The sequence below is a fragment of the Pleurodeles waltl genome, chromosome 11 (genome assembly GCF_031143425.1).
Source record: "Pleurodeles waltl isolate 20211129_DDA chromosome 11, aPleWal1.hap1.20221129, whole genome shotgun sequence".
In the NCBI taxonomy this organism is placed as follows: domain Eukaryota; kingdom Metazoa; phylum Chordata; class Amphibia; order Caudata; family Salamandridae; genus Pleurodeles; species Pleurodeles waltl.
Genome location: NC_090450.1, coordinates 745,400,095 through 745,413,436, shown reverse-complemented (window position 1 = coordinate 745,413,436; position 13,342 = coordinate 745,400,095). Strand labels below are relative to the sequence as shown.

At 43.7% G+C, this 13,342-nt stretch overlaps 1 protein-coding gene across 3 annotated transcripts in view; it reads left to right on the top strand.

Annotated features, from left to right (window-relative positions):
- LOC138266092 (uncharacterized) overlaps window positions 1-13,342 on the top strand; it is an 896,417-nt gene that overhangs the window by 190,142 nt on the left and 692,933 nt on the right. For all 3 annotated transcript variants that reach the window (XM_069214468.1, XM_069214470.1, XM_069214469.1), the window contains exons 6-8: window positions 184-385; window positions 4,673-4,758; window positions 6,440-6,708. In XM_069214468.1, the coding sequence (XP_069070569.1) occupies window positions 184-385; window positions 4,673-4,758; window positions 6,440-6,708 (557 nt within the window). The remainder of the gene's footprint in view (window positions 1-183; window positions 386-4,672; window positions 4,759-6,439; window positions 6,709-13,342) is intronic.

Genomic DNA, 13,342 nt, shown 5'->3' with positions numbered 1-13,342 from the left:
ATCCAGACTCTTAAAAGGATGTAATTATCTCTTGTCTGCTCAATGTATTGCTTTGCTTGTCTCTACTACACAACAATGTTCGATTACATGTACAAATCGTTTTCTGTTTGTTGTCATTTTCATGAACCACTGCTTCAGAGATTCTTTGTGGCCTATTAAATGGTATTTCAACCCTTTCTTCAGGAACATTGCAGCCATTTGGAGTCCTGTCCACGCGCTTGCCTGGAACCTTGGTGAGGACTTCAGGGAGAGCCCTGCAGCCTGGGCATCCAAGAAGTGTTTCGACTGGAATCGTGCAGAAAAGGAGCTGCCCAACTTTCTGGAAGAAATACCTGACTGTCCTTGCACCTTGGCTCAGGCCAGGGCTGACACGGGCAGGTACCACGTATGTAACTGATTACCTTTCGCAGCTTAATAGTTGGATTCGAATAATGCTTATGTCATGCATAAGTGTTGAAGGTGCATTTTGAAACAAATATGAATTGTTGATGTGGACTTCAAAATCCGCCAGTAAAACAACACATTTACAGATTAGGAGAATAGATGCACCCAAAGTAAGTTTCTTTGTAAAAATACACATCTGTTGGCATCTAATAATTGCTCATTATTTGAAAGTATTTAGGTTCAATAAATGTTATGCATTTTTTCGGATCTTTCACATTGAGTAAATTCAGATTATTATAGTCGCACTCAAATAAACTTCAAGGTACAGTTATGGACTCCAAGTAAGTCTGTGAATTGCAACAGTAGACATAGATAACTCATGCCTTCAGGATTCAAATTGCAACTTAACATTTTAAAGACTTCCTTCAGTATTTGATTAAGGTTACAAATCTTTCCTCACCTTGTCCTCCTTTAGCATATTCAGGGGCAGATTTATTAAATTTTTGTGCGACACAGCAACCAACCTTGATTCTTTGCACAAGCGGTACAAAGTACCGCAGAGCCATGCTTACTAAGTGGCCTGCTGCTCCATTCCCCTGCACAGGTGCACAAACATACTGCCTAGCACCATGCCCACATCTCTGCACTGTGTTACCACCCGTTAAATGCCTCTAGGAGCAAAGTGTGACAAAACAACATAAAGTTCTAGTTGTGCTGGATGTTAGACAGTTCCCAAACTCAACAAAAAAGTTGTTATTAAGGGCCTGATTTAGATCTTGGCGGTGTTTCCGGCAAGATGCGTAGACCGCGGACACAAAAAGATCGTCAAGCCCACTGTGTTCCACCCGCCATATTTAGATGTTATAGTTCTGCAAGCGGATTGGATGACGATGGATTGGTGATATAGGGAGACGGTGGCGGAACCCTACTGACTTCATACAAGGACAGGGGCTATGTAATAGAGGTAAGAGACACACACTGTCCCTTAGCCATATGTGTACCCCTGCGCTACACACTACACAACACACTACATGCACAAAATAACCAATTTCCATTCCAACACAACACATCCTGTACATGTCGATAACACACATTGACATACATCCATGACACCCACCATTGACACCGCACCCACACATGAAACAATGACAACAACCAACACAACTACACACTCAGCTGCAGAACCACACTCACATACAAGCACAACTACACACGTCACGGCAATGTCCGCCACACCACAAGAACACACTTCTGAATGTGTCACATGGCAACACAATGTATACAACAACATCGGTCTCACATGCAAGTGGCACACATACGGACAAAGCCACACCACCCACTCCAGCTCCCTCAACATCAACCAGCCAATCCACACACACACAAACACATATGCATACACACGCACATACACAACAGATAGCTCAAACCTACCCATACAGGTCCTCTTGCAATGTGCACACATGGACACTGTTGTCCAGTGTGAGTGTACCATCATTGTGGTGTCAGAATTCATTTTGCAACGAATGATGACACCACAATGACAGTTCTGAGTGGGTGAGATATGCATGTTGTGCCTGTGTGTCCCCAGCCATGTGTGACACAATTGTCACCCCGCAATATGCATGTCACAGTAATTTAAAAGAAATTCTGTGACATGCATATGCCTGCAGTAGTCCCGCCCTCCTGTGCAGTACTCACCCAACATACCCTGGCAATGCAGCGACCCTACCTTCTCGCCCAGCGATGGGGTCATGTTTTCTCCTTAGTTTTGTGGTAGCAGTGACGGCAGATGTTGCCCAGTCATGTCCAATCAAAGATAGAGTTGGAATGGGGAACAAACTCAAACATGGAGGTTGGACCACCATTTTTTTGTAGGTGGTAAGGCACAGTGGGAAACGTGTGTGGGGTCCCGCCGTCAGCCACTTTTCCCTATGGCACTGTCGATGTTGCTGATGCTTTTTGGTGGAGACGGCGGTTCGAATGCAGGTTTTTGTCTACGGGATGCCAACATCTAAATACGGCTGGCGGACCGTAGCGGCAGCAGATGGGTCTTCAGTTGAAAAGTTTATGCTGGGACTGTTACCGCCAAGATTTAAACCAGGCCCTAAGTCTTTCTTGTAGTAGAGGGTACCCCATATCATTTGATAAGAATGTAATAAGTTCCTATCAGTGTCTAAGGGTTCTAGTGTAACAATCTTAGGAGAAAAAATAAAGTGATACACAAATTAAGTCTGTCCATGCTCGTAAAAATGAATCTTTCTTCCAAGTCACACTGCTTATTTATTTAGAATGTATGGCCACTTTCCAAACAACCACCTTGAGGACCCTCTTTCAAGAATTTCTGCATTTTAATTTTCCATGGGCCCCTCTCTCTAACAACTGGCGCCTATAAGGATGAAATATACCTGCATCACCTCCTGTTCCCCTATACAATCCAGAAGCTCAATACCTCACAGCCCATTAAACGCGATGGGTGAGCACTATACAAAGAATGAGCAAAGACTCTGTAATGACAATTACCTGTAGACATTCTTAGCATTATCCATTTTTATCTCTTCCTTGTCACCCTGTTTGCTAATAAGGACATACCAAATAACAATGAAAGCCAGCAGTAAATTGTAATGCAGTCTGTTTCTTTGATTGATCAGACACTAAAACACCAGTGCCATACTATACTGTGTTAGAGTCTAAGATCCACGTCTCTAGTCTTGCAGTGACAGAATTCCCTGACTTGCATCTGAAATCAACAATTACAGTAGTAGTGGAAGTGAAAGCTGCTGCTCAGCGCATTTTCTTCAAAGAAGTTGTCTTGCTGTTGCAAAGGAGGTCAGCCTCCTTAGAAAATGTCCAATTATAACTGGCAACTTGCCCCTTCTTTTCCCCCAATAGAGTGTATGCATTTAAAAATGAGAACACAGATCACAAAAGCAGATTCCATAAAGTTTCTTACAAAGACGACAAGATTAGCGATGGCCATCCAACATCTGAAGCTTGAAGTCAATACTGATCTGGGAAGAGAGATCAATGTTATGTGCTGGAGAAGGTAGACTAGACCTTTAGTAGAAATTCTTGCCCTGTTTTCAATGTTAATGACTCAAGCAAGAACATAAGTCCCTATGCCATAGAGCAACTATAGTCCTAATTTATGTTACAGCCACCAAAACTAGTCAAAGGACCAAGGAGAAACTTCTCTGGGGTTCAAAACAAAGTTGATGAACCCGAGCTCTAACACTCTTAAAGGTATTACTAGTTTTGTGGATGCTTTTGCAACTAAAACCCCTTGGATAATCGAGATTTTAGTGCTTCCAACTGCTTTAGCACTATACAAAGTCAACAAACAAAGTTAGTAACAGCCCACGGTGCCTTATGTGTATCAACTGCAGACTTCGTTTGAGACCCATTGAACCAAATTGGTTTGCCATACTCATCTCATGTCTTTAAATACCTCAGCTGTTTCAATGTCCTGAAGATGCCTAATAGCACAGTCAGGCAACTTATGTGGTCACCTCATTTCCCTGCAAGAAGCCAATGTTATCAGTGCTCTCTTGACCTCTGAAAATATTCTTTCCAGCTCTCTCAAACAGATCTGCCTCGACCGCACTACTAAAATGACTCCTATTGGCTGGAACTTTATGACTAACTATTGTAAACCTGGATTTTGATCGTTTTTTAAACAGCTGTGGCTGTCTCAGAACACAGTATCTGATCACCATCCAAGCCTAAAACACAGACTCAGGTCAAAATATTGGATCTAGTGCAAAAGCACCAAACACAGAATTTGGTTCAAATACCTAATCTACTCTCAAAGGATCAAACCCAGAACAAAGAATTCAACACCTACTTAGAGGAACCTCCCATTTTCGGACCCTACAAATCAAGCTTCTAGAAATATTCTGGTCACTGTTTTGGATGACATCCTGGTGATGCTGATTTCAATCATCAAGCTATATGCTTTTTTTATTTCTCATTAGCCTTTGACTGTAAACCACAGAGCACACTTTACCACTGTGTCATCAGCACCATCTGCCACATAAACCAGGCAATCTACAGCTTCGAGAAGACCCCTGCCACAATAGGATAATTAATCTCTGACACCGCAACAGTCACACTGTCAAACACACATGAACTCTGCTTCTCCTCAACATATAGATGCTACCCAAATCCACCAGTCACTTAAGTGTCTTCCATAAAAAAAATTCTAACACAATTTGAAGTGTTTTTTTGTATTCTGGGTCTGACATTGTTCAGGTTGATAGTAATTCACAAGCAAATATTTTTCCTCTTGCAGACAGATTATGGCTGTGATATGGAGAAGGGGAGTGTATGCACCTACCACCCAGGTGCCATTCACTGTGTACGCAGCATCCAAAGCAGGTAAGAAACAGCCCTATCCAATTCCCTCAGCGATATTACAATACAGAGGCTAGACTTCGTGTTTGAAGGTGAATCAACAGATGTAGATTGACGACCTTACATGCCTCCATTAATGCAAACCAATGGAATTTGAGCCCGAATTATAGCACACACGCTACTATGAGTGACACAGTGAATCCAAAGTAGGCGTCAGGTAGACAATAGCCTCTCTGTGATATCTAGGGACTCTGAGTGGTCAGAAAAGGCTTAAAACCTACCTTAATTTGACCCATGTTAGCACCTGTTTAATGTATCCCTTTGCCCGTTGTTAAATATTTGGCTCAGAATACCGAATTAAGGCCATTCTTGGCCACGTGAGTTTCAAGTGGAAAACCACAATGTTGAGGCCTCTGTGCAGTATACCAAAGAGTATGTTTAATACTAATCAGGAATCTCATGTTAGTTTGTTCACTGTCTCGTTGTGGAAGTTTAGGGTAGGAGTAGCCCTGTTCACTCCCATTTTGGAGATTTGTGAGTTCAAAGCAAAGTCCCTTTCCACTGAGCCTCCCTGAATTCAATGTGGTTGCCACAATAGGTTCAGCTAATGGGTAGCCTTGGTCCAGATCAAATACAACAAGTGGCATCCCTCCTCTTGTTCTAAGGAGCCTGGGGACCAAGTACAAGGACCAAGTACAACAAAGCATGCACAACAGAAATATGGTTACCGTCATTATAAATTATTCACTTTGTAAATCCAAAATATGCATCCTCTTTTTGAACGAACCATACTAGTCCTGTAAGTCCTGAACTTGCTGCAAGTTTACTGTTTCCCTATTTTGTTTGTACCATGTTGCGCTGTGGTCAGTAAAGGCAGAAATCTGCACCAGTGGCCGACAACATAATCATTTGTGCCAAAGGCTAGAAGGAAAGGGTAGCTCGGGTGCCATATCTGTAGGGAAATGTCTGGTTAATTTGTAAAAGGAATATAGGACCTTTTGGATTGGAAGTCCCAATGTGAAAGATTTATTAACCAGCACATTTTTGAAAGTTCACGATTTTCGCCATTTGCAGCGTTTTAGAAGATTCATAGTTTAAGTTTGCCTTTGCAAAGTTGTTCTACACATTGCAAGATAATTTGCACTGTGTTGCGGGATCATTAACAGTCTAATCCAACAATAGCGAAGGTGTGCAAATATTTATACGGGAGTTTACGTTTTGTGATGTAAACTGTTGCAAAGCTCACAATTTTCACACAAGTGTGGAGGAAACCCTTAACATTTTCAAATCTTAAATTACAAAGTTTTTAATATAACTTTGCCAATGCTGAGAAACAAAAATGTAAACAGTCAGCACACAGAGGCCAAAGAAGGTAAAGGGGAAAAGTCAAGAGAATATCTTATATTTCAAGGGATCTTTTTTCCCCATTTCGTACAAGAAATTTTCATTTGGTCTCCGAGTTCAAAGCAGAGGGCTAAAAGGGTTGTGAAATTGTGAACATGAACACTGTGGATTTTTTTAACCAGATAAAAATTTTAGAATTTTTTTTAGACTTTGCTGGGAATGAACTGTGGTGTTTGATGTTTCCACTATAATCAGGGGATGGATCATGGTGAAATGATCACTCTTTTTCACTTGTTCCTCCACCATTCAAGACCACCCATTGTGAGAATATGAATGGTTGTTCTTGTGCTTCTCATTTCAGTCCTAAATATGGTTCTGGACAGCAGTGCTGCTATGATTCAACAGGTGCCCAAGTTCTCACAAAGGACACATTGGGAGGCAGCACTCCAGACCGTGGCCATGACTGGGGCTCTCCACCATACAAGAAGCCCCCCAGAATTCCTAGCTTTTCCCACTGGCTCTATGATGTCATCACCTTCTACTATTGCTGTTTGTGGTCTGACAACTGCCAGTACTACCTTGAGCGGCGACCCTCCAGCGAATGCCGTACCTACACACCACCCAGAGTTGGTAAGTTTAACTTTGTGTGCAAGTGCACAGGCATACAGAAGCTAAGTACTTCAGCAACGTCTGACAAATATGTTGTGTTGGTCTTTTGGGAATTTTTCTGCAACAAAATAGTTTGTACAGGAAGTTATTCTTGCAAACATTTTTGGGAGTTTATTGTAATGTAAAATTATATTGTGCATGTTCTTTTTTCTCCCACAAAATGTACTTTTTATACCGATCAAGACTATCTACTACTCTATATGAAGCTAAAAACACCTTTTACATCTATGTCTTACCGTTCTTTACCCCCTTCCCTCCGTCTTAACATAGCCATTCTCCCTTCTACACCCAACAAACCTCATTGGTTGATCAACCAATATCCAAAATATCCTCCAATTATTCATAAAAAATTAATTACAATCAATGTAGTTCTTATACATTTAGCATTGGCCACCTGGGGCTTATCCATCCTAATTTCCCCTCTAAAATAGATGACTAAATAAATAAATACAGTACAGGACAAACACATCGTAAAGATACATGTGCTCATTAAACTCTGCAGAGAATCTTGATGTCAGCCATCCACCACCTTCACATGGTGAGGTTGATGATACATATGAATAGCAGTGTAAATGTCTCTGGGCAAGCCTGTAGAGGAAACTAAGACGAGAGTTAAGATGTGGAAATGTTTAATTCAGAAAACGTAGTTTTCAACCGAATCTGCATACTGTAGGAAATTCCTCGGATGAATTCTGTGATCAAAAAGCAATAGTATATTTGCTACAAATTTTCGGGTGCACTGGGAACTTTTTAAAACTCATTTGAACAGCATACAAAGACACTTGAATTTAATTTATTTCTCAATATATAACAACTGAAATCTGTCCTGACATCTGCAATGTGGCCTTACCTGTTTCAGGTCAAGTAGGAGGCCAATTTGACACCTGTATTTTGGGAGATCAGGCCTATTAAATCAACCTTGTTTTCAGCATTGTATGCTCATTATTTAGGAAAACAAATCTAGAGATCTTACAAACATTATTTTAAAGGGAATGAGATGGGCTACTTTCTATAGTTTGGTAGTATGGTGTAAGATGTTTATGAGACATCACCTACTTGCAACCTCATATAATAGTGCTTGTTGAAGAGGCTACAGGACCTTTTACCTTGTTAGGCAGGTCGAGGAAAAGAGGCAACACCAAATTCAGCCCAGTGCTATTTAACTCCCCCACATTCCCAAAAATAATTTTCCTCCAGTTATCTGTAGGCTACTATCTGGTGTTTCATGTCCGATAGGCATGAATATAGGTTTATCACTTAGATCAAAGAACCTGTCTACTCCCAAAACTATGGCCCTCATTATAAATTTGGGGGACCGCGGAGGCCGCCCACCAAACTCACACTGCCGAGAGACCACCTGTGCGGCCAAACACCGCCACCACTATTTGGAGTTCACCATAGGGCTGGCGGATGGAAACAGTTTCTGTCCACTGGCCCTGCGGTGAACAGGGCCTTAACATTGCAGCCGGCTTGTAAACAACCCGGTGGCAATGTGGCGGTGCAGCGGGTGCAGCAGTACCCGCCGCGCATTCCACTGCCAGTAATTCAGACACTTGAATGCGTGACATAGCTGTGCATGGGGGGGCCGTGCACTGCTCATGCCAAGTGCATGGGCAGTGTGGGGTCCACCAGAGGACCTCTGACACCCCCATTCCTCCAGTCTTTCCATGGTGGTGGAACTGCCTTGAAAATGTTGGCGGTATGGGGACTTGTAATCCGGAGGGCAGAGCTGCTTGCAGCGTTGCCCTGGTGGATTACAACCACCGGGACCACCGGCTGCCGGCAACCTGGTGGTCTCGGCGGTCTGACTGAGACGGCTCCACCATGGTCGTAATGTCTGGCGGTCTGACCGTTACGACCACGGTGGTCTCAAGATTGCCAGACTTATAATGACGACCTATGTGTCATCAGCACAGGACTGAAAACACAAGTACAACCAAGATTAAAGGGCATAGGCAGATGTTAAAAGTGCAATATTTTCATTGATCAGATACAAATGATTCAAACCAGGCCTAGGGAGTTACCTCCACCCTCACCACTAATATATTAATATACAGAATGTGATATTAACTCTAAATTAGGTGAGATCACCAGTCCAGGGAAAGTGATGTTTGTGCTGTCTTTAGGTTTTACTTGTCTTCTTAGAACACGTGTGTCGATCCAAGTGTTGTGAACTCAATGGTTGGAACGATCACATTGAAGAAAGTCCAGATGTTACACGTAGAAAACACAGGTTTCTCTAGACTCCAGGTTGCAAGTATCTTATTCAAAGATTTGAATCAACACACCCCTCCAAAAGCTTTGTTTTTAACAGGGCAGGCGCCTTACTTGGACTGACAATCAGTACATGAGGTACACTACATGGGATAGCACACCCACTCCACAGGTTTGGTACTCTTTCAACAAATGCTTGTTGATACCTACATTGTCTCAACGAGAAAGCTGTAACAAAAGCCCTCTGTACAACTTTGGAAAGCTATAAAGCCCCATGACAATTTTTTTCTGGGCAAACCTACATTTGTCTCCCCTCACCTCCCATGTAACATTAACCATCAAGTAAGCCCACCAGAGTGGCTCCTTGTATTTAGGACTTTTTGGTAAATATTGAGGGGGGGCACCCAAAGTTACTTCTGTCTGAGTTAGTTATTTTTTGTTCTGTCAACCTAAACTATGCAGTAACTGACTGTGTTGGACGTTCGATGATTGTGCAGAGGAACAACCCTTTTTAGCTGTGTATACTATGGGGAGAGTAGCCCCAGCAAAAGGGTCCATACAGTACCCAAAATTGGGGATCTTTGTCCTTCATCATGTCTTGGACCCACATAAAAGAAAACCCTTGTGTATGTGGAATGTGTGGTTCATAGGTTGACTTGTAAGGATTGGAGTTCGTTCAACTCCACTAAACAAAAGGATGGTTAACTTTGTGTTGAGTTGGTAATGTCAATTTTGGACATATTAGCCTGCACGTACATTCTCCCCCCACCACCTCCAAGTGGGCTTCTTTGCCTCGCCCTGAGATGATATGACCAATAAGCAAACTAGATGTCCATTCCTAACTGAAGGTAATTCAGATTAGATGTTGGAGACAAAGCATTTAGCTAAGGGACTAAGGGGGTCATTACGACCTCGGCGGTCTTTTTGCAAGACCGCCGAGGGACCGCCGGGCGGAAGACCGCCTGTGCAGGCGGTTTGCCGCTCGGTGTATTATGACTGTTGGCTGCTCTCCGTCGTTATTCCGACGGAGAGCCGCCAACAGCCATAGTTGCGGGCGGCGGGGAAGTGGAGGTTGCTCCACCTCCACTGCCACGCCAACAGAACACCGCCCAGCGAATCAGGTTCTGTGATTCGCCGTGGCAGTGTTCTGTTGGCGGTGTGGTGTCGGCAGAGCTGCCCCCATGGCTCCCGTCCCCTCCCAGAGGATCGACGGACCAGGTAAGTCGATCGTCCGTTAGGGGAGGGGGGTGGGGGGTGTTGTGTGTTGTGTGCGTGCATGGGTGTGTGTGTATGTAGAGGGGTGTGTGAGTGTGTGTATGCTTGCAGGGGTGTTGTGTGTATGGGAATGAGTGCGTGTATGGCTGTGGGTATGTCTGTATGGATGTGTGCGTGTATGTTTGAATGTGGGTGTGCGTGTATGACTGTGTGTGTGGATGTAGGCATGTATGTCGGGTGTGTGCGTGTGTTGGTGGTGCCTGCATGCATGTCGGGTGTGTGTGAGTTATGTTATGTTGGGGGTTGGGGTGGGGAGGGGGGCCCTGCCACCTTTGGGGGGTGGCAGGGGTGGTGGGGGGTGTAGGGGAGGGGGTCGGGGGGGGTGGGGGGTGGGAGAGAACCCTATCAGTGCCAGGGAAGGAATTCCCTGGCACTGATAGTGCTTACTGCCATGGATTTCATGGTGGTTCAAACCACTGGAAATCCACGGCGGTAAGCCGGGTCAAAATACCGCCTGCGGTATAGTGACGGCCGCCGGGCTGGAGACCCAGGTCTCCAGCCCGGCTGTCGTCTCCGCCCTGGCGGGCGGAACGGAGAACCAGCGGATGACCATGGCGGTAACCGACATGGTCATAATTCCCCAAGGTAAGACCGCCAGCCTGTTGGCGGTCTTACCGCCGGTTCTCCGCCATCCGCCAGGGTCGTAATGACCGCCTAATTATCTTTATGACTGTAATAGCAAGAACCTGAACCCTGTTCTAAATTACCCTCCCTCTACTTGGCTGTATTCTTCTCTCAAATGCTTTGAGTGAGGGAAAATGTCTTAACCATGCCCTTGTAGAGTTGGTCACCAAGGTAGGACAATACATCAAAAATATAGGTGTGTTCTTGTTCTCCAGTATCAACTTTGTCTCCAAGTATTGCTTTGGTATCAACACGTGGTTTGTCACAGACAACAAAATTCAGGGGGTTCTGTACCATAGCTGAGACTTTCCTCAAGTTCTGGACACCTCCAAATATATTATTTTTTTCAGATTCACAAGAGGCCTCTGAGTTTTGTGGAGGATTTAACCTAAACCTATCCAATAACCAGATGAGTTTATGGCTGTAGGTACACTTGGTACTGGAATACGCTCACCATGGTTCCACTTAAGCAGTCTCTTCCAGATAAGTAACATGCCTTTTCTGTGTCTGGCTCGATGTGTGAAAGTATGAAAATCGTTGACAACTTCAAAAGATGTGCTACTTCTCCCATTTTAACTTTGTCCCTCTTAGTTTCACTGTCTTTTTGCTTTTTGGCAAGCTTGAGTGGCCCCTGATCCCCATGAATTTTCTATCTGCAAATTGCAGTGCCTTTGGTGTACCTTGAGAGAGGAAGTCCCTCCATTGGTCCCTCCACCCTAGTTTCAAGGGGGTTGCTGTCTCCTAACGCCTCATTGAACATCCTCCCCCATTCTGCCTTAGCTGCTGGCAACATTTATTAGTTTCATCAAGGGAAGAATTTTGGGGCCATTGTTTAGCTATTTTGTGTTTAATTTTCCTATATGTAAAATGTATGTGAACATTATATTCAGATAAATACTAACAATGTCATCCATCGTTGGAGTTATCTTTATTCATGCATTTATTTATTTTTAAGAACGTAGGTTGCAAGATCAGACAGATGCTGGACCTAGAGGACAGCAGGGGGAAAACCCTAATCCACATGATCACCAAGTGTTAAACCAGTTCACAGCAATATATAACCAAACATCCTACATGACTTAGGGGGCTACCACTTTAGACAAGTGCCTCAGTGCCCCACAAGGAGCTTTAAGTTTTAGTTAAATGCTGCAATAAAATACAATAATCTTAAACAAAGTAAGGGCCCTGTACAAGGGAATACTAAATAAACATTGCAGGGTTTGCCAGGTCAATAATAACCTATTGGTGAAAAAAGTCTCTCAATTTATCAAATATAGCCCCACACTGTGTACCCACCTATGAAAACTGTGAGTTGAGACATCTCATTTAGCCACACCTAAGTTAAGAGCCTAATACACACTTAAGGGGTATGTTTTATTATTATTGGCATCTGTGAATAAACTGCCACCATAAAGTTGTACCAAATATTGCTTCTCAAAGCTCTTTTCTTAAGAGGTCTGTGCAGCTAGTTTGTTTCAGGGACTTCATGAACTTTAGGTGGCGATGTTCCCTTTGAGAAGATACTCTTGGCCAGTTTTCTCACTTGTGTGTATCGACGTGGCATGAAATCTACCTCGCTTGTGCTCGGCTATTCTATACCACAAGTCTCTGCACCAGACTTTGGGTTTGGTATAATAAAAATATCAGCAAACTATTCATAATCCCTAACTAGTTAAGAATTGTGCAGAGAGATTCCTCTTTTTCTATGGTCACCCCCAAGTTTTTGGACTGATGCTGCTGGTTTTGTGACTCTGAGAGTGCACTTACTCCTGCTAACCAGACCTCTGTACCAGTGCCCTGACCCTAAAGTGTGTATGTCCAATTGGCTTATATGAGATTGGTATAACCAAACTTACTTGTAAGCCCTTAGTATTTAGTACCAAGGGTACCTAGGTCATGTACATTAGAGTGTCACCACAGGGATTGCAGTACTGGTTGTGCCACCTGGATGTGACACAGGCAGAACAAGTCCCCAGTTCACCACTGCAGACTGGAAGAGCAAACAATAGGGGTCTAGACTCAGGAAGACCATCATCAACCACATTGCATTCACAACATCCATGAGCATCTTCAGCATCCTGTATCCCTTGCATCAGGACCACTTTCATAGGGACGTGTTGCGTTGGGATAAATGTTCCTGGAACTCTTTGAAGACTGCTTCTGTCTGTGAGGTAACTGTTTCTCTGGATCTTGCCTGTCTGTGAGAAAGTAGCCTCTTTCTAGCCTTGTTACCCCCACTTTTGGCCTGTTTGTGAGTATATGTCAGGGTGTTTTCACTGTCTCACTGGGATCCTGCTAGCCAGGGCCCAGTGCTCATAGTGAAGACCCTATGTTGTCAGTATGTTTGTTATGTGTCACTGGGACCCTGCTAGCCAGGACCCCAGTGCTCATAAGTTTGTGGCTGTTGGACCTGGCTTTTTGACAGGGACATCCCCAAACTTTTTGCCTCCTTCCTCCTATTTTTTTCTGACCTGTTGTTGTT